Genomic DNA, 20,316 nt, shown 5'->3' with positions numbered 1-20,316 from the left:
ACATTAGCACTATTTGGAACTTTGGTTGTTTTCTGAGGAATAAACACAGAGAAGAGTGCTCCCAGCTGATTTTAGTATTATGGAAATGCTCTTAGGTCAAAATGACCTCACATATAGACTGTTATGGGGTAAACAACTGCATTTTATTTACGTTTAACTGGAAGATTGAACTGACAAATAGTTGCTTTTCTTCTTGTTTGGAGACTTAAGTCTTTTTCGGTGTGAGTGACATATTCCTTAGTAAGAATTTATTGCAAATTATTTTTATTGTCCTCAGAAACCTGTTCTTTTCTAGAACAATTGGTTTTGCTTTGGGCACGAGCTAAAGGTCTAGAGAAGGGCAATAAAGTGTAGGATTCTTTGGTCTGAGAATCAGTATGATTCAATTTTGTTCAGACCAATGGACATTTATAAACTCCCACTATATGCAAGCATGTGCTGGGCCTCAAGTCATCTGCTTTAATCCAGCTTTCTACCCTTAGAAATCAGCTTGCCTTTTAGTGGAACCACATTGGCATGTTAATATTTGAGAGTTGCTCTGGTCTTTATAAGAAGTATGCAATTTTACAGGGGACTCCTTCTCAGGACAGAGTACCTTTGCCCAAAGAAATGCTTGAGTCAGGGAGGCAGGCATGAAGAAGAGGCATTTCTGGGCAGGGAGATCCTTTGCATCACTTGGGAATGTAATCATATGGCTGTGTTTACTTGTGTCATTTGAATACTGGCTTTGGTAGACTGGATTGTAGGTCTGACCTGGAGTGGTCCCTTATATTCTTCCAACTTTTCTTTGTTCAATGGAGAATAAAGAAAATTTGACTAGGAAGGAGACTTCTAGATAAGTCTTTTCTTGAAACAATCTGTGACATTGATCTTCATTTTTTACTCTGTGAAAAGAAAGAGTTTAGAGGAAATTGTCTCTGATTCTTCTGAGGCTTACATTTTCTGACCATATGAAATGGACCAGGTAAATCATTGTTGAGGTTGGTGTCTGCATCAGTGAGGGGGTGGTTCTCAGAGTTCTTGGATATTTCTCTTTTTTCCTTGTTATTGCAAATGGATTTAAGAAAGATTCCCTGAAGTTGGGACAAGAGTTTTTTTTCTTATTTCTCCACTGTAGTTTTTGGCAAGTAACCAATTTCAAGCTCACACATTGGAATAGTTTATATCCCTATATTGTCATTGGCAAGAGAAGCATGGTGGTGTAGGAAAAGCCGTACGGGCTCTGCAATCTTTCTGCATTTAATTAGACCTGTCACCTCAGAAAAGTGATTTAACTCCTTTAAAAATTCAATTTTCTATTAATAAAAATAATTGTAATACTTCTTCTTAGGGAAGATGTGGTAATTAAATGGAACAACATGTGAAAATGACTTGTCACTTAGCAAGCAGGTGCTCAGTAAATGTTAGCTTTTCCTCCCTCCCACCCTCCCTCTCTTCCTCCTTCCCGCCTCAATATCAGGTAATTATTTCTATGAGGCAATATGGATTTTCTATCTCCAGATCTTCCTGTTTTTCAAGGGAATCCCAAAATATAAATATGTGAAATGTCTTGATTTTTAATTCTGGGCAATTAAACCAAATTTTAAGATAATCTCTGTGGGCCAACCAAAAAAGACTATGCCAGCAAATTAGGAGAAACGGGACAAATGAGCTATCCTGAATCTCCTGCTACCCAAGAACTTTGAAGTGGATTGGAATGTAGGACCTGAATCCCAGGGAAAGGACTGTTTAATGTGTGTGTACTTGACCAACTTAAACTGAGACCTATGAAGCAAGAACAGCCCCACGTAATGTATATACAATTGGGTTTTCACTTGTATTTCAACAACCAAAGGTGTGTCTTAGTTTTGCAAATAATGGATTACTTTAATTTTTCATGAAAGGTGTAATACATCTATGTAAATAAGAGAACAAAGAGGTTTTCTAAATGCTTTTATTTTGGGGGCACAAATATTTACAAATATTTCTGCACCTTTCAGGCTCTTCTTGCTGGAAAAAGGATAGATAGTGATACATTTGTTAATGACATTAAAAATGTGCTTTGGTGTGTAAAAGTAATAATGTATGTTTTTAGGTATGTTAATAATAAATTAAAGTTATAATGGTTGCTTTATTAGAAAAAATAATTAATAGATTAGTCTCAGCAAAAAAATAGTTTGGGAAGTGGATAAGCTGGGAATATCAAAATTGATAAATATTAGCTTCAGACAACATTATATGCAAACTTTTGATGAATAATATTCAATTACAGAATGTAATACCTTGCACAGCGCCTGACATATAGTAGGTATTCAGCAAATATGTTTGTTAAATTATATTGATTTTTAACACAGTAATTTTCCGCAGTAATAATTTCTATAACTCAGGTGAAAGTAGAAATTCGTAACAGGGTTTTGTTTTGTTTCTTGTAAAAGTATATTCTTCTAGAGAAAATAGCAGCAGCAGGAGAGAAAGAAAAGAAAGTGGATGTGTTCTAAAAAAGTGATTCCAACTCAAATTATTCATCTCTGAATAATTTGACCCTGTCTGTATTTATAGTCCCTGCTGACAATATGCTGTCAATATCCTCAGCCTCATTCTTTTTCTCTATTTGTTTTGGCTTTACAGAGATCAGGTCTCAAGTCACGGGAATCTCTATGGCCTTCAGTTGCTAAACTTTTCCTTCCTTCTTTTGCTCTTGCCTGGCTCAGAAGGACATGCCAAGTGGTGTAAATGTTTCCTTTTCGGAGCTTGAAGAGGGATCTGGGCTGTGGAGTCAATAGAGAAAGCCTTGGTCTCTAGTTTCTTGGCTCTGACTCACCTATCTATTCTCAGTCAGCCCTGAGGCCTCTTTACAAATGTATTCTGATTAGCTGTTTTAGATCCTCGTGCTTTGCAAAGCTCTTTTCTCCCACTGGGATATTATTAGGACATAACCAGGCTAGAAAGGCTGTGGGAAGCTTTGGAGGTAGGAGGATAGGATCCAGAAAGGATTGCACTAAGAAGAAGGGAATTCCCTTTTGTTACCTACATAGTCCAAAGGCAGCCCTGAGCTGATTCCATTTAGGAAGCAAGGCTGGACTTTCTTTGTTTGGTTCTTTGGCCCTTTCAGTTTCCCCATCTGGGAACAGGATATGTATCAAGAAAGAAAATCAGCCTTGGGTGTGTTCTGTCATTTCTCATCTAAACTTCAGCTTCCAGGCATCGCACTGTAGTTTTGGGTGGACTCTTGGGCTCTTCTAGCTTTTTATCAGTTATCTTTGATTCCTCATAAAGGTTATCATCGGCCTTCTCCTCCTTCACTACTTTGGTTTCAATCATTTCCTTCTGCTGATTCTTGTTTGTAAAAGGGAAGGCCTTCACATACCTGTAGGCATAAACATGAAATTAAAGTGAGAGACTCCCATGTAACACATATAAAAATAGATAATGCTTGGTCCCTGATGGCCACATTGGCACAGCACCCTGGAAACCTTTATTTCAGAGAAATGTTAACACATGCACACTCAAACACATGAACACATCTGCACCCTAATGGATTCATTAAATAGGTTAGTAAGCTCACAGGCCAAACTTTAGGCTGACCTCACAACCTTCCCACCAAAAGCAAAGAATTGGAAATCAAATAAACATACATTTTTCCCTACATGTCAATTTTTTCTTTTTTCCAAAACAATTTATAGTTTTATTAACTTTTTACTTTTTTAAAGATTTTTATTAAAATATAGCTAACATACAATAATATATTAGTTTCAGGTGTACATCATAGCTATTCAACATTTTTATACCTAAAGAAGTGATCACCATGATAAGTCCAGCAACCATCTGATACTGTAGTATGCCATCAAAATATTATTGACTGTATTTTCTATGCTATATTACATCCTCATGTCTTATCTATTTTATACCTGGAAATTCGAAACTCTTATTTCCCTTCACCTTTTTTCCTTCATTTAAAAAATTTTCAATTACAATTGACATTCAATATTATTTTATATTAATTTTAGGTGTACAGCATAGTTGTTAGACATTTATATAATTTAAGAAATGATCCCCCTGACTAATCTAATACTCACCTGGCACTATACATAATTATTACCATATCATTGACTATTCCCTATGCTTTACTTTATATCCCCATGACTATTTTGTAACTGCCAATTTGTACTTCTTACTGCCTTCACCATTTTCAAACTGCCCCCAACCCCAACCCCCTCCCATCTATCACCCCAATAAATCTAGTCCCATCTTATACCATACATAGTTATTATAATATTATTGACTAGATCCCTTAAGTTGTACGCTACATCCCCATGACTATTTTGTAACAACCAATTTGTACTTCTTAATCCCTTCCCCTTTTTCACCCATGCCCCCAACCACCTTCCCATCTGACAACCATTAAAATGTTCTCTGTATCTATCAGTTTGTTTCTGTTTTGTTTGTTTGTTTATTTTGTTATTTAGATTCCACATACAAGTGAAATCACATTGCATCTGTCTTTCTCTGTCTGACATACTCCACTCAACACAATACCCTCCAGGTCCATCCATGCTGCCACCGATGCCAAGAACCCATTCCCATCCATGACTGAGTGATATTCCATTGTATACTGGGGGTACAAAAAAAATGTATAAAAGTGGACACTTTGGTCAGTGTTGCTCAAGCAGTAGTTTTCCATAATCAGAAGTGTCTGGATGCTGATGGTAACCATTCTGAGCACCTCTTGTAATTGTAGAAGTCAAACATGACTTGTATTCATCTTTTGTTATTGGTATATATTGAATATTACAATTTTAATGCAGTTTTCCTTTCTTAAAATGTGTGTACTTCTTTTTGGCACCCTCTGTATATATACCACCTCCTCTTTATCCATTCTTCCTTCGACAGACACCTAGGCTGCCGCCACTTCTTGGCCATTGTGTATAATGCTGCAATGAATATATGGATGCAAACTTCCCCTTGAAGTAACATTTTGGGTTTCTGCAGATAAATATCCAGAAGTTGGATTACTGGGGTCTTTTGATTCTGATAGTTATTCCAAGAAAGAGTGCAATTCGGGCAGGGCTGGCTGCTCTTGGAGAAAGTGCCTCCACCGTTCGGGGAGTTGGGTGGGGTGGGTCCCAGCAGAGTCAGCAGGCTGGAACGAGCAGAGCCCACCAGACCAATCAGATTCATATTTGGCCATGGGCATAGGGGAAGGGCTCAACACAGGGAAGATGACGCAAGCCTGCTGGCTGCATGGGAGAAGGATCCCTTACAAGAAAAATGCTGACTGTTCTCCAGCCAGTTTCCAGATGCCATGCAACTCAGTCTGTGGCCCCCCCCCCATATGTCTTTGACACCCCCTGAGTTACTGTCTCTCTGCTGGAGCCCAAGTTGGGTGTTTGGGGGTGAGAGAGTCTGTATGTGGGCCCTTTAAGAGGACATCTGGGTTTCCTGCCCCTTCTGCCCCACTTGGTTGATTGGAATCCCCACTGTTTTTCACAGCCAGATGTTGTGGGGGCTCCTCTTCCCAATACAAGTACTCCAGGCTGGTTAGCTTTGTGTGGGGCTGAGGTCCCTTGTTCCTCCAGGGGGAACCTCTACAGTGGAGATATCCCTGTCGATTCTCAACTGCCACATGGAGTTTTGGGGCCAGTCTGTTTCACATCTCTGCTCCTCTTACCCATCTCAATGTGGCTTCTTTATATCCTTAGTTATAAAACTTCTGTTCAGCTAGACTTCAGATGGTTCTCCCAGTTGATTGTTCTATAATTTAGCTGTAATTTTAATCTGTTCAGGGAAGGAAGCAGACACAGTGTTTATCTACTGTGCCATCTTGGCTCTCTCTCTCTCTCTCTTAAGATTTTTTCTTTGTCTTTAACCTTTGGCATTTTAATTATGATTTGTCTTGGTGTTGACCTCTTTGGTTTCATCTTGTTTGGGATGCTCTGCACTTCCTAGGCTTGTATGTCTATTTCCTTCTCCAGATTAGGGAAGTTTCCTGTCATTATTTCTTCAAATAGGCTTTCAATTTCTTGCTGTCTGTCTTCTCTTCCTGGTATCCCTATGATGCAAATGTTGGTATGCTTGATGTTGTCCCAGAGGGCCCTTAAACTATCCTCATTTTTTTTTTGGATTCTTTTTTTCGTTTTGCTATTCTGTTTGGGTATTTTCTGCAACCTTATCTTCTAAATCATTGATTTGATTCTCTGCTTCATCCAATCTATTGTTGATTCCCTCTAATATAGTTTTCATTTCAGTTATTATAGTCTTTATTTCTGACTGGTTCTTTTTTATGTTTTCTATTTCTGTTTTTATGTTTCCTGTCTCTTTGTTGAAGTTCTCCCTGAGATCATTTAGCAGCCCTCTAACTAGTGTTTTGCTGCATCTGGTAGATTGCTTGTCTCCCTTTTGTTTAGATCTTTTTCTGGAGCCTTGTTTTATTATTTTATTTGGGACATGTTTCTTTGTCTCCCCATTTTGGCTGCCTCCCTGTGTTTGTTTCTATGTAGTATGTAGGGCTGCCATGCCTCCTGGTCTTAGTAGAGTGGCCTTATATAGTAGATGTCCTGTGGGGTCAAGTGGCACAGTCTTCCTGATCACTTCCAGGTGTGTGCCTTATGTGGATTGTGTGTGCCCTCCTGTTGTAGTCGAGCCTCAGTTGCTATTTGCATGTCAGTGGGACAGATTGACTCTTGGGCTGATTGATTGTGAGGACTGGCCATGACTACAGTGGAGGAATTGTTATGCGGGCACTGACCCCACAGGGCAAGATTTGCTTTTGCTGGGCTCTGGTGCCTGCCCAGTCTTCCCTTTGGGTGTATTGTCCTTGGAGGCAGCCAGGTGATGCTCAGGCTCAGTCCGAAGATGGCCACTGGGTGTACCAGCTCCAGGGACTCCTGGGAGGGGACCTGACACAAACCAAGTTCAGCCACAGGCAGGGCAATGTGCCCTGTCTGGGGTTACCTGCCATGAACCACAAAGCAATCCGCAGATGGCTTCTACTCATGCTGGCCTTGGAGGTGCCTTGAGAGGCTAAGCCGTGAACCAAGGCTGGCTGTCACTAATGCCAGGCTTAGTGCTGCTCAGACAGGTATGGGGACATGCTGAAGCCAGATGCTGCTTGTTTGGGTTTTGTGAACCTTTGAGAGATTTTAGAAAAACCCACTGCATAAGCTGTTTGTACAGAAAAGACACTGGAAGTGGCTTGGGTGGATCGGCAGTTTGGGTGGGTCAGCAGGTTGGGTGGGGCAGTTTCTTAGGGAATCACCTGGGCAAGGCAAACAAACTGTGTTAGCCAGGTTCATGGAGACTCAGATATGGCAGCCACCTGAGTCTGTACACCAGGAGAGGGCAGGACTCAACAAAGAAACAATGGCTTCTACCAGTTGTTCCATCTGTGAGAAAGCTGCCCCTCCAATCCTCGACCTGAAGCCAGACTATTCAGTTCCTTCCCATATGTCCTTCGTGCTTTTGAGTTGCTGCCCCAGTGCTGGATGGAGCTCAGAGTGAGTGAGTCCATCATTGAGAAAGTTTGTGCATGGGCCCTTTAAGAGGAGCACCTGGGACTGCAGCCACCCTCATCTCCCTCAGTCACAATCTCTTCCCAGCACTGGAACCCTGGGCTGGGGAGCTTGGTGTGGGGCTAGGACCCCTCGCTCTTCCAGTGGGTGTTGGGGTGTGGGGAGGAATTCTGCAGCTGAGATATCCCTCCCAATTTTTAATGGTCAGATGTGACCAGCCTATTCTGCATCTCTGCCCCTCCTACTAGTCTCGAGGTGGCTTCTTCTGTATGCCCTTAGTTGTAGGGCTTTCGTTATCTAGACCTCAGGCAATTCTCAGTGATGTTTGTCTTACAGTTTAGTTGTAATTTTGATGTGGTCATGAGAGGTGGCAATCATCGCATTTACCTACTCTGCTGTCTTGACTGGAACCTTTATTTCTTGATTTTTAAAGGGACAGCCATTAACCTACATCTAAAGTCTAGATGACATGCTTGTGCTGAAATAGTAGGAAAGACTGGGTTAGGTGGTAGGAAGGAGAGGTGAGATGAAGGAGAAAATTTACAGTATAAGAGAATTTCTGTCTCCATGTTGACCAGAAAAATGCTAATAATGATCCTGGAAAAAAACACAAGATAAGGATATAACAAAGATTACAAGACTAATGAATGCCAACAACCCCACCTTTTGACGTAGCAAACTGCGAGACCAGCTGCAGCAGCAAAGAAGAGGAGTGCAAGCACTAGCAGAGTCGTGGGAACACCTGGAAGAAACAGAGACATGGTCTGTTTGTACATTGTTGGGCACTGTTCTTCTAACGATTCTTCTTTACACATGATCAAGACAACAGACACTGAAGAAGGAAAGCCTTCTCTGTGACTTCCCTGGGGCCACTTAGGATGTTGTGCCCACATCTGCTTCTTTGCTTCTTGCCTATAGAATCCTTGACCTTCTCTCTCAGAGTCTCTCCATTCTGTAAGTTGCAATATGACAGTCTACTTTCTCTCCATGGCTTTGAGATTATAAGTTTGGAGCTATTTAAATGTAAGACATTTACTTTTAACTAAGAAAACAAACTTTCTAATCATAGGCATTTAAGGTATTGATTTTAAAAAGAACTTCTATATATTAATAGATAGTAATTTATTTTTAAAAGTCTTTGAGTTTTAAAAGTGAAGCTATTTTGTACTCATGATTTTTAGTTTAATCATTAAGGATTTTTAGAGACCTCAAGTTCTATGGCTTCTATGTATTGTCTGTTACACACACACACACACACACACACACACACACACACACACACACAAAATGCAGATACAGAAAGCTTTACCTCCAAACCCAACATTTTCATTCTTGAATGCTGCTTTATAGTTAATATATGATTCAGTTTCTATAGATGTGGTGGTAGTTTCCATAATAGCTTCTGTTATGCAAATTAATTTTTTTTTCCGTGGCTTAGAAGTCGAAGCCAGAGCAGGAGCATGTGTAAGAGAGTGAGGTACATTAGCAGATGATGCTGAGTATGTACTGTCGCTGACAGTCATTTCTGTTGTGTAGGTTTCAGTTTGAATGCTGACCATGGGATCTTCGGAGATGATAATTTCTGGAAAGCATGAGTTAGTCCAAGTATCTGTTGGAGAGGGAAAAATGAAATAATAAGTAAGTACTGTGACAGCCTCCTAACTGGTCTTCCTGCCTCTAGTCTTACTCCCTTCCAATCCCCTCATCCTGCAGTTGGAATGGTCTTACAAAAATATAACTCTAATCAGATCACGTCCTTCCTTAGAATACTTCAGTGACTTCCTCTATTGCATGGCCTATAAGACCGTCCATGATCTGATCCCTGCTGACATGGCAGCCTCATCCAATCAGTCTTTTTCTCATTCCACCTGCCATACTGAAATTCCTACAGTTCTTTGATATGCTTCCTCTCACATCTCTCATAAGCTTTTGACCATCATGCTTTTCTCACCCGTAAGACTCTTTGCTCCCTCTTTAATTAGCTATCTCTTACTTATCCTGCAGATCTCAGATTAAACATCTCTTAGTCTGACTTGATGACTAGATTGGATCCCTAGGCATATATTCTTATACCTCTATTTATTTCCCTTGTCACCATTCTCATTCCACTCCTCCCCATTGGTCTGTCCTGGTCATCATGATGTGTGCACTGCACCTGGCACATAGTACATGCTCAATATTGGATGAATAAAGGGAGGAAGGGAAAGTGAAAGGAAGGAGTAGATGCGGAGACCAAATATACCCTCATATACACATGACACCACTTCAGGACAAAGGTCTACTAAAACCAGATTTCTCTGTGCTCATCAAAAAGCGGGGGAGGGCACGTTAAGGGAGAGATATAGGCTTGCTTTTCAATCTGTTGAATGTGGTAGAGAGGAAACTAACATTTGTTGAGCATCTTGCTTTGAGTCTACCATAGCATTTCATTTAACAATTTTATCAAATCCTCATTTATAAATAAGGAAACTGAAGTTCAGAGAAATTGAATGACTCATCCAAAGTCACAGCGCTAGTAAACGGCAGCACTGTGAATATATTATAATATGGATTTGCATCTGTTTAAAATCCGTAGTTATTTGTGGCAGTGGGTAGCATCTGCTGGAATTTTAGCTATGAAGAAAATTTCTTTCATTCATTTTTGTAAATTAAATTATCAATCAAGGTCATGGATACTATACTACTGATAAAACATTTGACTACACATGCATTCAGTCAGAATTTTATACTATTCATTTTACTTTGAAAAGACCTCTATTCAACTAGACATCATCCTTGACTTTATCTGCCCTGAACTTTTTGCCACATTTACCATTTTTGAGCACATACTGAGTTCTCCCCTCAGAAAATAAACATTTTTTTAAATATCAGGGGTAGAAAAATACTGAGCATAATATATTATGTTCAGGGACTGAAAATATAAAGACAACTATGGCACGGTTCCTGTTTCTGGGAGGACAGAAGTAGTCTGATAAGGATAGGGGAAGATCACTGGGGATTCACAGAAGATATGGCATTTGAGCAGGGTATGGAGGACTAATGTGTTCATTCAACAAGTATTTATTGAGCTCCATCTCTGCAGGCACTGTTCTAGGTGCTAGGGATGTGGTGCAAACAAGACAGAGTCCCTGCTCATAAGGGGCTTGTATGCTGTTGGAAGGATAGAGATAACAAATAAATAAATAAGCCAGAAATGTCAGAGGATGGTAAATGTTGAGAAGAAAAATGAATAGGATAAGGATTAAACTGGAAGGGGTGGGGAGTTAGGGACAGATACCCTAGATAGGGTGATAAGAGAGTCTTGTTGGGGAGGTGATACTGAAGCTGAGACCTGAATGATGAAATGTAGCCAGTCATTGAAGATCTAGGGCAAAAGCATTGTAAGTAAAGAGAACAGGAAGTTCAAGAGACCAAAGTGTAATGGACTCAGAAAGTTGGATGGAGAAAAATAATTTACAAAAAAAGCCCACATGGCGGGAACAGAGGAGCAGCACATTTAGTATGGAAGAAGGGATGGAATAGCTCAGTCAATAGGAATAGCATGAGTGAAGAATCCAGAAGGTTGAAAGTGTAGTTATGTTAGAAAAATAAGAAAGGGCACAGTGTGGCTGGAAAGTAGGGAGTGTGTATGATTGGGAGCATGAAAGACTACAAGCAGGAGATGAGACTAGGAAGATAGTTTCGAGCCAGAGTATTGAGACCCATAATTGCCATGTTAAAGAATTTGCAATTCTGTAAGAGAAGGAATTTTTGACTGGGGTCCACAAACCTCCCTACTGATATGCAAAAGTCCTCATGTATGCCCACTGTTATGTGCAAAAGTCTTCCTAGTTTATTTACATCATATTCTCAAACAGGAAGTTATCCAGGGCTCTGGAGCAGAGGAGTAACGTCATTATTAGTGGAAGTGTGTGGAGGATGAAATATGGAAGGGAGAGAGTACAATCTAGCAGTAAAGAAGGAGATGATTACAATTGCACAGAAATGGGCGAATCCAGAAGTATCTGGAATCCTAGAATTTAGACTTAGAGATCTTCTCAAAAGTGATTCTAAACCCTGGCTGTGGGTTAGACCCTTCTGGGGAGCTTTAAAAATATATTGATGCCCAGGACCCACCCAGGTCTGTGTTATTGATGTCATCACCATGGAAAGTGCTACATGGAATTAACATGATTTAAGATTTAAATCCTGGCTCTTTCTCTCATTGACTGTTGACTACAGCATGGTACACTCTAACCATCAGTTACTTCTCCTGGAAAGTAGAAGTGATACCCTTGTGTCCTTTTACTGAAGATTTAAATGAGATAATAAACATGTAGGATGTTAGCACAGTGCATGGGCAGAATAGGTAAGATTTATAAGAAAGTTTCCTTTGCCTCTCTGTACATTAAATGTAGCCGAGAAGGACATCATGTGAGGGAGCAACAGCAGTCTGGTCCTGTGATCCTGAACTGGTTAAGGGCACAATATATCTCACTTGGAAGTGTTCTCCTTCCCCTTCAATCTATAAATATAATTTCTCTGGAATGGCTGGTACTCTGATAGATAGTAAACACAGAGTGGGGTTGTAGTCCAAGGGGAAAGGTAGGAGTAGGAGGGCTTCCTGGAGAAGATAGCACTTGAGATTAGAAGTAGGAGCTAGCCAGGTGATGAAGAGGATGGGCACTGTGGCAGAGGGAACAGCATGGAACAGATGGTGCAAGCGGAACTTTCAAAGAACTTTGGTCTGATCCCCAACACTCACAAAGATAGCAATCAGAAAGACAAATAGGATACGGTTGAGGGTCAGGGTTAAAGTTACTCTAATTCAAAGACCTCACAAGAGAGTAATAAAAAAGGAAGTTGCAAAAACAAAAGAAACATGAAGTAAGTTTAGGATTAGCATTAGGATGAGTGTTAGGGTAACTCTGATCCTCACAAAGGTGGCAAACAGAAGCAGGTGAACCTAATTTATTTCAAATTGATAATATAACCACACAGGTCACTTTTGAATACAATTCTCTGACAGTACATCTTTAGAGGAATATCTTCTAAGGATGAAAAGAAATGCAAAGAAATCTTAAATTCTACTCAATAGGTTTATGATTCCTAATAATGTTGGTTTTGTAAATTTGAAACTATTATAGAATAAGAAAATATATTGATGTTATTTATTGGGAACTAAGATGTTCCATATAAGAGAGAAAAGCAATACAAATAAAGCAAAGTAACTAAGGAAAAGCTTGAATTGTTAAATTTGAGTTAGAAATATCAGTAATTTCTATAACTTTACAAAATATATGAATGTATGCATATGTATACACAGAGGGTGCCAAAAATGTATATACATTTTAAGAAAGGAAAACTGTATTAAAATTGTAATACTCAATATATACCGATAACAAAAGATGAATACAAGTCACGTTTGACTTCTGCAATTACAAGAGGTGCTCAAAGTGATTATCATCAGCGTCCAGACACTTCTGATTACAGTGAAGTACTGGTTGAGCAACGCCGACCAAAGTGTCCAGTTGAATACATTATTTTTGGCACCCCCATATATACAGAGGTTGCCAGGAAAATGTAATACATTTTAAGAAAGGAAAAAACTATTAAAATTGTAATACTCAATATATACTGATAACAAAAGATGAATACAAGTCATGCGTATACATTTTCTTTGGCACCCCAGTATATATGTTTGTGTTGGGGGAAATCATCGAGAGGATGTGACCGCCAGTTGACCTGAGAGCTGGACATGAGCAATTGGAGGCTCCTCACCCCTCACTGCCCTTGGAAAGTGCATTCTGCTTGCCTTCCCTGAGCTAGAAGCTGCCCAAGGACATAGCCTTGAGAGAGCCAGGTGTTGTTGAGGCCATCTGGATGGCGTAGGTGACTGAGCCCAGTTAAGGCCTCCTGTGTACATGAGTGAACCCAGTTAGGGCCTCTATTTAAACTTTTAAGATGCTGGCAGGCAGTGCGGAAATATACTCATCTTGAAGCTGCCCAAGGTAAGCCTCATAGTAAGTTCCCTTGTTTATTAAACCTACCATCTACCAATCTGGAGGGGTCTGCCTCTTTTCTTAGTTTCTCCCTGCCCTCTGGCATACAGGGGCCAGTTTCAGATTATACCTCAGAAGCACCTAAGGTTGCAAACAAATAGGATATAGATATACGTATATAGATATATTGGGTTGTCAGAAAAGTCATGACATAGTTTTTCTATATTTTTCATTGCAAAACTGCGTCATGACTTTTCCGACAACCCAATAGATGTAAGTATAGGTATAGGTATAGGTATAGGTGTATAGATATAGATATAGGTATCCTTTTTAGTGGATAGCTAGGAAATATGTGTATTTATATATATTTTACACTATATATAAATACATATTAAGTATATATTTATATTTATATTAAAATACATATTTAATATAATTTAATTATATATGTTAAATTATATTAAATATTTAATATATTTTTTAATATATATTTTAATATATATCTAGCTGTCTACTAAAAAGGACTGAGAAGCAATGAAACCTCCAATAGTAATGAGAACAACTTGCATCAAGATCTTGGTTTCTAATTAACATTCTCCATTAAAATAAACAAAGGTTCCTTGAAGAAATAAATGGCTCATAACACATCTGGGACAGAAAGAGTACAGAGTGAGCCTCAGACATGTTATACCAGTAAGTAAGGAATTGCTCAAATACTAATGGAATTAAGGACAAAAGTCAAGTAGAGGGGGCTCTCACTTGCCAAATTTGGGACAATTTGAGCATCAAAAAGAATAAAAATTGTAAAATTGATTATAACATATTGAATATATAGAATAAGGAAGATGCCGTGTATCCATGATAGTATAAGAGGAAGGGAGGAGATTGTGTGTGTGTGTGTGTGTGTGTGTGTGTGTGTGTGTGTGTGTGTAGAGAGAGAGAGAGATTCTTCTTTATCAAAGATGCCAGCTAATGAAGGAAGAATAGATTTAGAAAATAACCATTTTTGTAGCCACCCCATTTAATAACTGATTCCAGCAAGGATCATCAATGTCTGCTTAAATTATTAGGTAAAAGATAGTTGGGGGTCAGAATGTTTGCATAGTGCCAAAATATCACAGTATAGATTACCTACTCATTGCAAAAGGGAAAACATATTTTTATGAGTTCATTAGACAGGTCTAGCAGTTGCCACCTTACTCAAATGATCCAAATTAGCATATTGATAGTGGGACATACTGACATTAAGAACCTTTTGCTGCGATGAGATCCAAAGTACATGATATCATCTATGGAGTATTTTTGCCAAAAATATCAAACATGAATTTAATTAAGCCTCTAGACCTAACTTTAAGTATATAAGAAACATAGAGAATAGAAGTCCAAGTCCAAGTCCTCTTTCCAGGGCTCCTTTGTGTTGAGTCTAGAGGCTGGTTATCCTATCATCACATTGACAGCTGGCAAGAAGGCCATGCAGTGAAAAGGCCAGGCCATTGATAGGCATGGGCTGACTAAAAAATAAGCAGGCATGTGAATCACCAATTCCCCAGCCAAAGATGATAGGCTGAAGAGGCAGAGGAGAGGATGATGGTGAAAAAAAATGTTGGGAGAAGTTTCTGTTCCAGCCTTGACTCTGCACCTACTGACTGTAGGACTTGGAACAAACCAAACCTCCATTCTGCGCAATAGTAATTTCATCCATGAAGTGAGGGATGGGGACAAAGCGTCTTTCAGAGCCTTTGCTATGCAAAAGCCCCCTGGTTCACTGAACTGCTTGGACCCTATGCTGCCTTTGTGAAACAAGGTTGCTGATACATGATGCACATTTATCTCTTGGATCTTAGAGACGATTTTGGAATCTATCCTTGAGTATGGCCACTTATCTGTCTGACCTTCAGAAGGTCAGATTTTTGAGTATGTGTGAAGAGTAGTAAATCAGACAGAGGTTCTTATGACAAATAGAGAACAAATATTTAGTAAAAGAAAAACCTTTCTGAGAAGGTACATAAAGCTTTATGAGAGTACTTGGGCTAAGGTGGCCAAGGTCTCCAAGCAATGTTAAAAGGATGACTGTGTGACCATGAGCAAATCTGTTCTATTTTCTAGCTTCAACCCCATCCTTCATGAAATGGTGATAGCGTCTTGTTCTAAAAAATGTCAAATATAGCATCTGAATTTCCTCTCCTGTAAAAGAATGTAGGATAGTGGAGAGAGATTGGTTTTAGACTAAGACCTACCTAGGTTTGAATCTTTATCGTAATGAGATCTTAGACACCTGTACTTACAAATCCTCTGAGCTAAGTTTTTTTCCTGCAAAATGGGGATGATAAAGCCTACCTCTTGGGCAGATTGTCAAGTTTCAGTGAGATAATTTAGTACATTGGTTTGTCCATAGTGGATGTTTCCTTCCCTTCTTCCTGTTTATCTTATAGGATGGAGTGGGGAGATAATGGAGGCCTTGGGATGCCCTCTTCTCATGTTGCCATTCAATCATATTATCCCAAACTTTTCCTCTGAGGGGCACACTGCCACCTCTAGCCTAGTCACAGAGTCAGCCTTGGGATGATTAAATGGCTATCATTATGATCGCTTCTGCTGCTGCGCAGAGTCATTCTTCTCAGACACATCATAGAGCTAGAGAAACCCCAAGAAAACATACCACATGGAGAGATGCAGATCTGACTTACCCGATGAATTGTAACAGTAGGCCTTGTACTTTTGGCTGGGTGAATGTCTCCAAATCAGGACGCCCACCCCATTCTTTCCACACTTGGGGTTTGCGGTAATCCGAGGGATGACTAAGAACTTATCTGCAACCCATCCATAGCTGTAACAGAATACGCATTAGTTGAATGGATACATTTATCTCTGTGACTGAATAAGAGTACAGAGCCCAAGAGCTCCAGCCATGTTTGTGAATCCAGCTGTTTCTCACCTGCAAGTCTGAAAGTCAGACTTCCATGCTGCCTCAACTTGGTCTTTGCTGGCCAAGGTTAGTCCCATCAGCCTACAGGCCTCCTTGGCTTCTGTGAAATTCAACTGCTCACGTGTCTTTTTGTTCAAAAGGGTGACCCCCACAATTCTGCATGGATCTGAGATGGAAAGCTCTGCAAAGGAACCACATAGATCCTCAGTTTGTTGCTGTGCTTGTTCTTAGCCCTTAGGCTCCTCTTCCTAGCAGAACTTTATGGTGCTGATGCAGCAGTGAGTTCATTGTGGCTGGGATTGAAGTTTAGAAATAACAGGACACAGGCCAGACATTTCCCACAAGCACATCCTGCTGGGTTAGGTGGGTGCTTGGTCTGACCCAATCTGTACCTCTCATCAGATCCGAGTCCACTGCATTAAGGCTCCTTGTTCATTCCATGGAGGCTTCAGCTTCCTGGGGGTGGGGTCTAAGTGATGCTACAAACTTTTTGGAGTTTATAAAATGAAGGGTCTGAGACTTTGAGAAAGATAATTCAGGGCTCTGGTTAACAGAATCTAAATCAATGTGGATTGGGGACACCACTATTTCTGAGATGGGCTAAATAATGTTGCTCTTGGTATAACATAAGAGCTTTCTCAGTCCCAGGTCTTCTCTGACCAGTGGGGGGCAGGCTTACTCAGAAGTTCCTGGAGGAGCTGAGCAGTAAACCTTACGTGGCAGATAAACTAAATAAAAGAAGTAGTGTTTTAGAGTCAGACCTGGATTTGAATCTGGCCTATGTCTCTTGCCAGCTCTGCAAGCTTAGGCTTCTTACTTCTTCTCTTTGAGCCTCAGTTCCCTTATTTGTAAAATGAGAGAGTAACAATATCTATTGTATAAGGTAGTGAGAGTTAAATGAGTTAATTCAAATAAAAATGCTTAGCGTAGCACCTGCTATGCAGTATATGCTCAATAAATCATAAATATTATCATTATGTTATCTATAAAGCATTTTGGTTTTAGTCTTCTAATATAGTCAGTCTCCCTGGGGAAGCTGAGGCAGTTGAACAGTTAAGATGTGAATAATATTTTACTCAAAATCTAATGAATCTGAGGGTTCTATTGACCCTTCCCTCTGAGCTCTGAGATTTACAGACCTGTATGAAATTGTGAGTGCTTTGCATTCAGGTAGGTTAATCCTATTGTGCTTCATCCAAAAAAATCCATAAAAGGGCATTTCAATTTCCTAAGTAATTGCTTGCGCTCAAATGCTTTGACCACTTTCTATGTGACCTTGCTGTGCTCTGAAGCAGGGGACTGTGGTAAGGGATTTGTATATGATGTACAATATCAGGAGTGCTAAAAAATTGTATACAAGTGGACACTTTGGTCAACGTTGCTCAAGCAGTAGTTCACCATCATCAGAAGTGTCTGGACGCTGTTAGTAACCACTTTGAGCACCCGTTGTAATTGCAGAAGTCAAATGTGACTTGTATTCATCCTTTGTTATCTGTATATTTTGAATATTATAATTTTAATAGTTTTTTTCCTTTCTTAAAACATGTATACATTTTTTTGGCACCCTCTGTATTTGTGGATGGCCTTGTTTGCTTCCAGACCCTGCTCTCACCAAAGGAGAGACCAACACTCCAATACGACAAAACAGCCTCTTATGAATGTGGGCACTAATATGAATACCTCCACCAACACTGATATTAATGCTAATATGAATATTAATTCTAACTTCTATAATCTGTTGATGCTACACTGTGCCAAACCCTGTCTCTTTTAATAGAAATTTGAGGCTCGGGGAGAATAAGTAACTTCCCCAAGCCCAAGGATATAGAGCAACAAGATGGCAGATTGGGGGCACAAACAATTACAATGGACTCTAAAACCCCAGTGCTTAACTAGGATACTGTTCTGCTTCCCACTGTGCCAGGGGGAAAGATGAATACAAACACACACACATACACACACACACACACACACACACACACACACACACACACACACACACACCGGAGCTGAACTCTTGGAACACACCATTTGTCCTAGAATGTGCCTCATTGAGCCCATGAGCTTGCTAGTGCTCCAACCTCTTATGGCTGCTGCTTTGGGAATACTTTCAGGTTTATTAATTACACTATAAAGTGGTCTTGATACTCTCGCATCATACCTCACTTTTACTCTAAATATTAATATTATGAGTAATGATAGACTTAGTCTAGGTAATAGATCTAGCTTTGAATATTTCTTCTGTTGTTAATTGGGCATGGGACCTTGGGCAAGTTAGCATTCTCATCTGCAAAATGGGGATGGTTTTTATCTTCTTCACAGGATTTTTGTCAGAATTAAATTAGATAACTTGTACCTAGCAGAGGCTGGGTCCGTAGTAGGTAGTCAACAAATATTAGTCAATTTTAAGCTTTCCTATTTCATTTAAGGACAAAAATAGGGAGCTGGTATAGCAGGGCTACCCCAGTAATCTCTTTCTTAAGATTTTTCAGGAAACAATATGCATAATAGAAATAATATATGCTTAGGAATCACACAGAGCTGGATTCAAACCTAAGCTTTATTATTTACTGCCTGTATAACATTAAGCAAGTCATTTGGCCTCACTGAACCTGTTTCTTCGTCTATAAAATGTCTTCCTGAGATATTCTCAAGCACAGGAACACAAAATTTTCCTTTTATAGTGCTCAGATTTTCATTTTCCCAGAGCTGTAATGAGCGATTTGTGGTTACAATTTTTGCCTACAATGCAGAGTGAGGTTACCATTTAGGCATCTCAAAGGCCCAGAAATCATTTCAAATCATTTCTTTGGTAGAGAGCTGATGGCTAATTTTCAAACCTATACTTTCACAAATTCTTTTCAGTTAATTTGCTATTTACTGCACAGTAAAAACATATGCATTCCATGAATAGTATAGTAAAATAGAAATTCAAATAATTATATTGGCATTTCCAAAAATATAAAACAGGCCAATATTCTGTGAAAGTTAGCCATTTCCCCCCAGGCTTAGCAATTGCTTTAAAATGTTCACAGTCATGATTTGCTTCTTCAGTAAAACACTTTTAAAAACAGCGATCTCTCCTCAATGTTCTGTTTCAAAATATTTTCATTAAACATAATCTATAACCAAAACAAGATAACATAAAGGTAAAAGTGAATCATTTTGGTGAAGTTGACAATATGGTGAAAACATTTCTGGCAGACCAATACTACCAATTAGACCTGTTGACATTAAGGGTTGCCCCCCACTCCCAGCAATCCACAGTGAAGAACCTAGTAGACTCAGGACAGGTTTTAGATCTTTCCTTGCCTCAGGTTGGTGTCCTGCTAAGAAACCTACCTTCTACCAGGAGAGAGCCTTGGACAGGGGGGAGCCTTGTGGTCCAGATGGAGGCAAGAAGAAACACCAGGCTGAAGCACTTGGCCATTGTGCCAACCTCTTCAGAGCCAGAGAGGCACCTCAGATGGCCACAGGCAGTAACAGAAGCATGCAATCACCAGGCTGGATGGAGACTTCTGGAAATGTGTTGGGGCCCCCACTGTTCCACTTCATAACTGAGACATCCGGATTTCCCTGCTTTCAAGCTTCTAACTTGTCAAGGTCACTGAGGGAAATGAGTGACGTCCCTTGATTGGCCAGGCTGTACTTTGTGGATGGCTTTCTGGAAAATTTAGCTAATGCTGACTCAGAAAACACAGAAATGAGGAAGGCAGATAGCACAGTGTGAACTGCTGAAGGTTTTCCCAATTCCCATATTCCCTGCCGCTGCCCACCACCCCCACCAGCTCAGTTCTCACACATTCATTGTTATTGCCTGTGGAGCTCATTCATTTATATTCTCCTAGGAATGTCTCTGTCTCTAAAGGAGATTGAGCATGGATTGTGCTTTTCCTCTCACAATCACTGGTTTTTTTTTTCA

General features: G+C 39.8%; 1 protein-coding gene across 1 annotated transcript; it reads right to left on the bottom strand.

The window, feature by feature from the left end:
* Positions 1–1,918: 1,918 nt before the first annotated feature.
* LYVE1 (lymphatic vessel endothelial hyaluronan receptor 1) lies at positions 1,919–20,005 on the bottom strand. Its single transcript, XM_019656226.1, has 6 exons — positions 19,737–20,005; positions 16,404–16,575; positions 16,156–16,295; positions 8,797–9,096; positions 8,151–8,229; positions 1,919–3,346 (listed from the first exon to the last, which is right to left on the bottom strand). Exons 1-6 carry the CDS (start codon positions 19,822–19,824, stop codon positions 3,163–3,165), a joined length of 963 nt encoding a protein of 320 aa, XP_019511771.1. The 5' UTR covers positions 19,825–20,005; the 3' UTR covers positions 1,919–3,162.
* Between the last annotated feature and the right edge of the window lie 311 nt (positions 20,006–20,316).

The sequence above is a fragment of the Hipposideros armiger genome, unplaced genomic scaffold, assembly GCF_001890085.2.
Source record: "Hipposideros armiger isolate ML-2016 unplaced genomic scaffold, ASM189008v1 scaffold_256, whole genome shotgun sequence".
In the NCBI taxonomy this organism is placed as follows: Eukaryota; Metazoa; Chordata; class Mammalia; order Chiroptera; family Hipposideridae; genus Hipposideros; species Hipposideros armiger.
The sequence above is the reverse complement of the archived record's forward strand: the minus strand, read 5'-3'. Positions and strand labels throughout refer to the sequence as shown.